The sequence below is a fragment of the Magnolia sinica genome, chromosome 18 (genome assembly GCF_029962835.1).
Source record: "Magnolia sinica isolate HGM2019 chromosome 18, MsV1, whole genome shotgun sequence".
Lineage (NCBI taxonomy): Eukaryota > Viridiplantae > Streptophyta > Magnoliopsida > Magnoliales > Magnoliaceae > Magnolia > Magnolia sinica.
Genome location: NC_080590.1, coordinates 2,079,392 through 2,089,646, shown reverse-complemented (window position 1 = coordinate 2,089,646; position 10,255 = coordinate 2,079,392). Strand labels below are relative to the sequence as shown.

Here is a 10,255-nt window from a genome sequence, read left to right as displayed (position 1 = left end):
ACCTAATCCAGAGGAACAATTCACTATGAAGTATAACGTTACAACCGATCACAAGCACACCTCGCGTGGATCAAACCTTCTTCACTCACGCAGGAGCGGATGAACAATAAGAGAATAAAAGAAAAACGAAGAGATCCCACTGATCACGAGGACGTAAAAGCGTTGAGATGTCAAGTGCACAGTAGATCACCTCTACGATTAGAACCTCCCTTCCACAAGCTTCTTCTTCTCTCTCTCTCTCTCTCTCTCTCTCTCTCTCTCTCTCACACACACACACACCTTTGATAGCCCTAAACCCTTTAGCAAACCCTTGCAAAGCTTTAGGAAACTCTCTTGCATTGCCTAAAACAACCCTAGGGACCCCTATTTATAGTTTAGGCAACTTCCTTCCGCGCATCTTGCGAAACCGCCTCAAATTTACGCAGTCCACACAAAATCCGGACATGAATCTGCGTAACCTCGACTGGTCGAGCAGAGTCCTTGACCGGTCCAGCGGCCCACTCAACCGGTCGAGCACCTCCCATGACTGGTCGAGCACCACGAAGTCCCAAACCAATTTGCTCACTGGACTTTGAGTTGAGCACCACCATCAACCGGTCGAGCAAGGCACTCGACCAGTCGAGCCTAAGGAGAAAATCTCCATCACAGCATACTCTTGTCAAGGAGTTACCAAACAGCTTGAGTTTTAAAAAGTCATAGGTCAAAACTTCTCCACACTACATGGTGAAGTGAATCAAATGACCAATATGCTTGATGGTGGTCGACTCACCCTCCCCAGAAAAGAGAGTGAACTAAATCCCCAGGCAATTCAAAATATTGATAAACCCAGTTAGAGATAGGGTTTCCGATAAATCGATCAAGCAACTCGTTGGTCGTTGGATCAGACACTATATTCCTATATGAGTCCCATGACATCATCACAACTGAGAGGGCGTTGTGGTTGCGCAGGATATTGCCTTTGCGCTACTTGAGTTTCTGCCACTGGCGGTTGAGGAATAGGAGGTTGCCCCCTGATAGCCTTGTTGTATCATTGGTACTATAGGAGGTTGCCCTCTGGGTATTCAGCTCTAAGGTAGTAATCATGCGACATGGGCAATTGCCCCCTGAGCTGCTTAGTGCCTGCGTGGAATTGCCCCCAAAGCTATAGACATTCTCGAGGTCTGCAAATTCTTGTTGCCCATTTTGACAATCATTTCTCCTTACCACCACTAGAGGTAGTATATGACGGCCTTGGGATTCAACTCAACTAATCCTTATGGGGGGTTCGACCATTTTGATTCCAGTTCCACTGGGGAATTGTTAATAGGTTGAAGGTTCGCCGATGTTGAAATTGTTTAAGAGAAACATTCGATCGATTTGGTGAGGCTCTCTACATGGGCCTTGTTATTCTCTATGATCTGCCACAAATTTCCTTACATGTTGATAATATTCACGACTTCTCCTAAAATAACATTCGGTTGACAAAAGAATCATGCGTCCATGATGACAACTCCACTTGTTGCTCTTCGTCTTGTGCTCTCTCCCACAACCTCATGAAAACTACCTGCCTTTGTTCTCTCTACTAATAATATTCCTGTATTGAGAAACACTACAATAGCACACTGTCCCATCGGGCTTGCTAAAAAATAGTGTTGTTGTTCAATCTAGACGCGTGGCCACATTTGTAATAAGCGACCCGAATTTGGTCAAACGTATGCAATTAGGAATAATGTCAGGCATGCTAAAGTCATATTCAACTTGAATCAATTAAATGCTTATGACCCCAAGCGCCAAACTAGCCAGATTAGGATTAAACTTGTGAATGTTGATCTAACTGTTCAATTACCAATATTATAACAATCAGGTGATTTAGAAGGGGAAGGTTAGTCCTTCAAAATTATTTTTTCTTTGAGATAAGGACTTTTCTTTCAATGGTGATAGAGTATCGGGTTTCTCAATAATGTGATGATGGATGAATAATATTTAAAATTAAGATTAAAAATTGATTTCATTAATTAAAAAAGATGAATAATACAATCAATGAAGAAAAAATAAATTAAGCAGAGAAACAAAAAATAATTTCCTACAACTCTCTGTATGAACAAAACATCCAAGGTTTATATTCTGCAGGACATAACTGATGTGATTGACCAAGTAAGACTTTGGTGATCGGTGGGATTTGACAATAGTAGTAATGGATATTTAACCTACTCCTAAAGCGTGCTACAACGATAGTGCCAAACAGTAACGGATTTAAACTAAACTATGGATTCTAAACTTGTTACAGCGTGACTAGACAAAAGTGAAATACTTAAGCTAAGAAGCTAAAAGTAAGATAAACAACGTTGTGCTGTAAGAATTGATTGGTTGTGTGTGACAAGGGCCAAGAGCTCTTTCTTAAGTTCTGCTTATATAAGCTTGGACAGGCTATAATATATATTGTGTGTGTGTATGATTATGTCCATACCATTCAATTTTTTCAATCGTATCTCATCATATTACCGCACATCTTAATCATATTCGTTAACTAGGCCACCACCCAAATATAAAGGTTAATGGTCCATATCATATCCAGGTCTGTATGACCTAATCAACAGGTTAGATGTCAAATAAACATTACAGTGGGCCCTGAGAGGTTTTTAACGGTGGACATTTAATCACTACTGTTTTCCTATGGTGTGGTCCACCTGAGATTTAGATTCCCCTCATTGTTAGGATCAAGCCCTAAATTGATATGGAAAAATGGATGAGCAACACAGATAAAACACATACATCATGGTGGGGCCCACAGAGCTCCGACCACTAGCCAAACCGCATCTGCCAATCAGCTCCGTCTACAAATAGGCTTCTAAAAATTGCATATGATAGACAAGCCTATGCACGGAGTGGCAAAGGACCGTACTAGGGCTGGGCCTAGGTAGGCCCTAACCCCATTCAAATGTGTGGAGATATGGAGAGGGGAAACTCCTCTTCACTCATTCGAAAGCTGTCTTAGTACCCTCATCAACACATGAACAACAGAAAACCTTCCAATCTCAGTTGCATAAAAAGTGTGGAGGATGCAAAAGATCCAAGCCAAGCATTCATCAATGACTTCCAATGAATAAGTATGCATTGTAAATTTTAAAACGATGATCAACAGAACTTTTCAACTATGACCAGCGATTCTGCAAATGTGACTACAACAATTGCATGCTGGTATTTTTCTCATCTATCTTTCCATGCATAAAACACATGGTCTTTGATATATAACAACATGGGGTTTGTACAAATCAACCAACCCCAAACGAAAAAGGAAGAGAAAGGAAGATTTCTTCATCTATCTAAGAAACCAAAATGAGAAATAAGAACAAGAGAGAAAACCCAATTGAGGTACAAGATATTGATAGAAAATGTGAAGGGCTGGCATTAGGAAGACTTGGATATGCATCTGGTGGAGGCATTACACATTCATCCCCATTGAAGGAAATTTTCCTTGGAAATGCCCATCCTTCATTGAATGTGAATAGGCCTGGATCCTTTCTCAGCAATATTTCCGTCTGGACATTTCCCAGCTCCCCTGACTGCAGTAGCATGTTATTGTAGTGATCGATCCCCCAAAACATTCCAGTATCATCTGCAAATGAAACAGTAACTGAATTTCAAAATGCATTGGTTAGAGATTAATGGAAGTGAAGAAATATGTAGCGAAGCGTATTTTTCCATAAAATGAAGGGTTGTGGAACTAGCCCTCAAATTGCAGTTATATTGTTTTCACGACCAACCAGTGGATAAGTTCCAACCAGTAATGTGTATATGAGATCCGACCTGTCCAAAGGGTTGGGTCCTCCATGATGATCACCATACAAAAATCAAGCCAATCCACTCATTCATTTGGCAGGCCACAACTACATTCTTTTATTAAATCAGAGTCTATCCATTGATTTCTATGGTGTGACCCACTTAATGACTTAATTGCGCTGATTTTTATATTAGGTTCTTATTGCAGGACTAATCAATTGAATATGTTAGATGTTACAAACACATGAGAAGTTAAAATTTATTTAAGGATTTAATTTTAATTTGTGGTGGAACTGAACATGAGACTATAATACTGAACTTTAATATCAAAGAAAGTAAACACTATAATGGTATATATACATACTAGCACTTAATAGTAATAATTTACACTAAGCAGGCCCCACCATGAATTGATCACGGCAATACTACTAAGCTGGCTGGCCTCATGAATGGATCACCGTCGATTCAATAACTGCTATGATCACACGATCCAGACTCAAGAATGTAGACCCAGATGGTAAATTAGGTATAGGCAAAGGTTGACATAAAAATGGCAAAATAATCCATAGATTGGATGATCAGGATCGTTTCTTGTGCATGTGCATGTGCGATACAAGGCGAGACATGTCAGATAGATGATAGGACTGCGTACCGTAGGATGCGGATTGTTATTAGGCCCAGATCGGTTTATTAATCAGGCCCAAGTCGGCCCATAAAAATAATAAGACGGAATTTACAGGCCTTGGGCTGAGTCTACTCATTTATTAATTGGGCCTTAATCAAGCCCAAGCCCAAACCTCGTTGAGCTAAACTCGAGTTTTCAAGCTTAGGAAGTGGTAGATAACTCACTGACTGGGCCATACTGGTGCAGAGGCTTGTAGTTGAAGCTGAAGACCTGTGTCACACCCTGCAAGTTGGGGTGTTGCACCACGAGGTTCCACTCGCTGTAGTTTTTCACATAGTTGAAGTTTGTGACTGTTACCTTCACCCTCCAATACTCCTTGTAACTCACCTTCACGTGCCAATGCACTCTGATGGGGCACATGTGCCGTGTGCACATCACTACAGGCGCAACAGCATCGTTCTCATCTTGCGGCATCCGTAACAGCGACGGCGACTCATTGGGCCTAAAAACATGTGGTGAAGATGCAACGAGTGTTATCACATGAGACCGGTAAGAGATGACCATGGGTGGTGGACCACTTACATGACACATTTTGTGGTGGACATGGATCCTTGGCAGGAGCAACTGCATCGCGGGCACGGGATGATTGTGCTATTGTAGAAGGACGATAGCGAGACGCAGCATGTGGGGCCCATCGCCGCCCTGAATTGTGAGTAGGCACATGTAATGTTCCACGTCGCTGCAAATAAAAAATAAAAAATCAACTTCTATGAGGACAAGTGAGTTACAAAATGGTTGTGTGAAAATGGACGATCAGGAACATACGAATTATAGCCAAAGAAAAACTGCACTTACAAATAGCCTGACTCCATCTGCGGCCTTTGTCTTCAGGAAATTTTGTGGGCCGTACACTGACAGGGGGCCCACATGTATACCCTGGAAGGCCCAAACTGAAATTAGTGGGCATGTTGATTGAACCGCCGTTGGAGATGGCATTCCCCACAACGAGTCTGAAAGACGCGACAGAGTTGGTTGGGTCTTGGGTCATGGACGACAGCACTCCTCCCTTGCAGCAGTTCTTCTCCTGTTGGTTATATGGCGTGTCTGGCAATAGGTCGATGATGACCGGCTCCTTCTCGCAGCAATGAGGAATGTTGCCTTTGAACTTGGAGCAGTTGCCTTGCTCTGTGGCCTCTGCACCCCACATGTTCCATATCACCTGGTCCTTTTCCCAGGCCCAGCCAAGCTTCCATCCAGGCCGTTCCACGTGTCGGTACAGCTGGTTGTTGTAGATGGTCACCAAGGCCTACAGATATGAAAATGTAGCCAGTTTGGTTTGTGTACGTATGCCATTTGGAAGAAGATGGACGGTCCTAATGGCTCACAATAGAAAATTTGGGCCCAATTTGTATGTCTGAATGAGCCCAGCCCATTTGTTTTTTGGCTAGCTTTGGGCCTGGGTTTACCACATGACTAGGGGTGAAAGTCGGGCGAGTTCAACCAGACCGACGTGTTGCCGACCTGACATTGGGTTGGGCTCGGGCAGGATGTATCGGGTTTGGTCTCGGGCTTGGGCTATACAAATATCAACCCGATAAAACTCGGTCGGGCTTGGGTTGAGGTCTTGGGTTGCCCGACCCAACCCGAACCTGATCGATATATAAGTTACTTATAAATTATAATTGAGTGCGGATCGTCTGTGTTGAAGGCACAAGAAATTCTAGTGCCGTCAGATTTCAATGGTCAATGTCATGCTACACAATATGACTTTTAAAAGAGCAGTTGTCCTATATTTTAGCTCATTTGTTTAGAAAAATTGAAGTTCTTTACGATAAATAACTATATATATAATTAATAAAATTGTAAGTATAAAAAATAAGACATTTATTGAAAATATAATAGACTAATGTATTAATGAAAGTATTAGCATGTATCAACACCACCAAAGCAACCGAGCCCGCTTGGGTTGAGAATTCCTAACCCGAGGTTGGGTTGGGTTGGGTTAGGGTTGAGGTATAGGAACCTTGGGTGGCTAGGGTTGAGTACCAACCCAACCCAACTTGCCCGACTTTCAGCCCTACACATGACAGCCAAAAACTGGGCTAAATTTGAGATGGGCCTCGGCCTGCAATAGTTGGGTTGGGCCCACACGTTTATTTCTCAGGTCTGACAATAGGACTAAAGTGTAGAAATTGGGCGTTTTCTGTCATCCATTTGAAGGCCAGGAATTGGGCGGATGGGATTTTTCATTTGACTGGTTTTCTACTATGAGCAAACCAGAGCTGGTCGCACATATGGACTGTTTTGGTTCACTAGCATGCCACCACCATCTGATCTTCCAACACATAGAAGGAATGGAGATTTACACCCCACCCTATTTATAGTTACACCTTTTTCTTTACCCATCGGTAGTGTAATGATGCATTAGTATTACTTTGGTGCGATTGTATTAGTAGAAGTAAAATAAATGGGTGTATCTAACAAAATGGTGGTGTAAACATGCCTCCCTACTTTCTTCAGTTTTGGGTTGAGGGTTTGATGTTTTCCCAACCCTATGACATTTTCGGTAGTATAACCATGTGAGAAAAGCTGGCATGCTCCTCAAATTAGAACCACTCAAATAGTGGGACCCACTCTAAATGAATTATAAGCCAAAAGTTTCTCTGAAAGAAATAACCTAACCGGTCGATTGGTGGACATCAATGGATTGTAAATTTGAAGAGTAGCTAACAAACCAAATCCTAGAAAAAAATGGTTAGTAATCAATGGTCAAGATCGATCTGATTTTATGTACATGACGTCCCACTAGCTGGGTATTTCGCATTTGAGGCATTTGCCACATGTGCAGTTGGGGAGCCCGGAAGTCAGGGATCTGTTATTGGGTGAGAATATAATGTAATGGCTTCTGGCAGCAGCAAGACAAGCCATCCACGGACGCGGATTATGTGTTTTGTATCTACACCGTTCGTATATTTAATGTGTTAGATTTTAAGTTATGAGCTTAAAAATAATCAGATCTAAACTTTCTAGGGCCCACAGTAATGTTCAATTGCCATCCAACCCGTCGATAAGGTCACACACACCTGGATGAAGGGAACACACAACTATTAAAATACATGACGGTGGGCCCCAAAGTCACGGATCCACCGGCCGTGCGTATGGGATAATACTCTGATGGCAGGGCATTTACAAATTTGACGCTACCCAGGTGAGACTGGAAACAGATTGGCTACTAAACCTGCCACTAGCCAATGGCTAGTGGTCGGTGCTCTGTGGGCCCCACCATGATGTATATGTTTTATCCATGTCGTCCACCCAATCTTCCAGATCATTTTATGGTATGAGCCCAAAACTGAGGTTGATCCAAATCTCAAGTGGAGCGCACAGTATTGATTGAACACCCACCGTTAAAAAATTCTAGGGGCCATAAAAGTTTTGGATCAAGCTGATATATATTTTTCCCTTCATCCAAGTCTGTATGACCTAATCAACAGGTTTGATGTCAAATAACCATAACAGTAGGCCCTAGGAGGCTTTTAATGGTGGACATTCAATTACTACTATTTTCCCATGGTGTGGTCCACCTGAGATTTAGAGCTACCTCATTTTTTGTGTTAAGCACTAAAATTATCTTTCTAAATGGATGGAGAACATGGATAAAAAACATATATCATGGTGGGGTCGACATAGAACCGACCACTAGCCACCTGGCTGGTGGTAGCGTCACTAGCCAAACCGTGTCCGGCGAGACTAGCCACATCACTAATAACACGGTCAGACTTGTCAGGCCACCACTAAAAAGATGCGCTTTGGTTGGTGGCGTACAGACAGCCCAGGCAATGACAATCACGCTGTACAGCACCAACAAACAATCCAATGCTTAATTTAGCATCGGATCATTAAACAGCGCCCCGGAGCTCAGGTTAGCAGAGACGAGTCTGGCATCAGGCCTTAAAGAGCTCCGACTGTAACGTAAATCCTTCAACGTTACAAAGCCATCCATCAGCTAAGATGCGCCACTGGGTATCATTTAGCAACCTTTGTCATGGGAGTGAAAACACAAAACATCTGCATAGCCCATGGCCCACATCAGATCTTCCCACCACCAAAATAAAAAATCATAATGAAATCTCATAAATCAAACATCATAAAATAAAGGCATGAAAATGTTACCGTGTAAACGTCATCATGAAATTCCATGACATCCCACTTAATGGTTATGTTCGCATTTGGGTCCATCGGATCATACCCATCTACAATAACCAAAATTCAAAATTAAAAATGAAAAAACATAAATAATAATACTATTATATATTTTATTAATTGAAGGATTTTAACTTTAGAAAAAAAAATGCAACCTTACAACTAACCTGTTGTAGAAAACTCCATTAAAAGGAAGCTTAAAACCAAGAGAAAACCCCCAAAGCTTAAACGAAACATGTCTTTCTTTTCGCTTCTTCTCACGCCTGTAGAGAGAGAGAGAGAGAGAGGAGGGGGGGTTATTCGTCTTCTTCTTCTACTATGCAATAGAAAGAAGGAAATGATTCTGTTCATATTTTCTATTTCTGCCATCTCTTTAATCGGAATCCGTGGCTGAAGAGAAAATCTTCCCATGTCTTAATGACCCGGGTTTGCAATTTTCTATATTTAGGATGGTTTTCCGCGTCCTTAGACCGGCGTGTAGCCTTTTTATTTCTTTCCTGAAGTGTACGGCATTGCCATTCGCATGCCAGGTGACACGTGCCAATATGGTACTTGTGCCAGATCGGAGCTTTCCATCAGGTGGACCACACTTTTTATATCTACTACGACTAGAATTCAGGTCTTTTCACTACTGCAGTAGATGTCCAATTCTCACTATTTCTTGTGGTGTGGTCCACCTAATCATTGCATCTACCTTTTTTTTCTCATGCACTAAAATGATATAGAAAAATGAATGAACAGGGTGGATCTAACATGTATATAATGGTGGTATCCAATGAAGTTTCACACGTCTAAGCATTCTGCTTTTTTCTCCGTAATCGGTTCGGGCAGTGCCAACTAATTTGGGCAAAGGCTTCGGGGACGCAGATTTCCTGTAAAGCCTTTCTTAGGAAGTTCCTGCACAAGGATGATGGTTGGGGCCCACCGAGATATTTGTTAGAAATCCACTCGTCCATCCATTTTTGTAGATCATTTCATAAAGTTCGACCAAAAATGAAGTGTATCCAACACTCAAGTGGGCCATACGAGAGCAAACAGTGGGCATTCAGTGAGCACTATTAAAGCATTCTTATGGCCATAAAAGTTTTGTATAAGGCTACCTTTTTGGTGTTTTCACTTCATACCATTGGGAATGACGTTGTAAACGGTTTGGATAGCATATAAACATAGAGCCCAGGAAGGTTTCAACGGCATGAATTTCTTTTCCCAAATTTCCCTCTTTTATAACCCACTTTAGTTTTCCATCCACTTCATTTTTGGTCTCACATCCTAATTAGATCTCTGAAAACTGATGGACGGAATGGATTTCTCACATACATTATAGTGGGCCCCATTTTCACAGTAACTTCTTCCCAAAGGCTTTCCCGTGAAATCCACTTCCCCGCTTCGGTGGATCCCCCGGTCTACCCAGATATGTATCAGACTACATCCACATTGTCCATCCGTATTGAAAGCTCATTTTAGAACACGATTCAGAGGATGAAGCGGATCCAAATTCCAGATCAACCATAGTACAAGAAATAGTGGTAATTGATCATTAAAAACTTCTCGTGGGCCTCAAAAGCTTTGGATGAATATGATATTTGTGTGTTCTCTTCATCTCGGTCTTTTTAACCTTATCAAGAGGTTGGATGGCAAATAAACATTCCTTTAGATTATAAAAAGTTT

General features: G+C 41.9%; 1 protein-coding gene across 1 annotated transcript; it reads right to left on the bottom strand.

Moving 5' to 3' along the window:
* Positions 1–2,950: 2,950 nt before the first annotated feature.
* LOC131233688 (COBRA-like protein 1) lies at positions 2,951–8,631 on the bottom strand. Its single transcript, XM_058230478.1, has 6 exons — positions 8,558–8,631; positions 5,240–5,690; positions 4,967–5,123; positions 4,609–4,886; positions 3,356–3,595; positions 2,951–3,072 (listed from the first exon to the last, which is right to left on the bottom strand). The coding sequence occupies exons 1-6, from the start codon at positions 8,621–8,623 to the stop codon at positions 2,951–2,953; spliced, it is 1,314 nt and encodes a 437-aa protein (XP_058086461.1). The 5' UTR covers positions 8,624–8,631.
* Between the last annotated feature and the right edge of the window lie 1,624 nt (positions 8,632–10,255).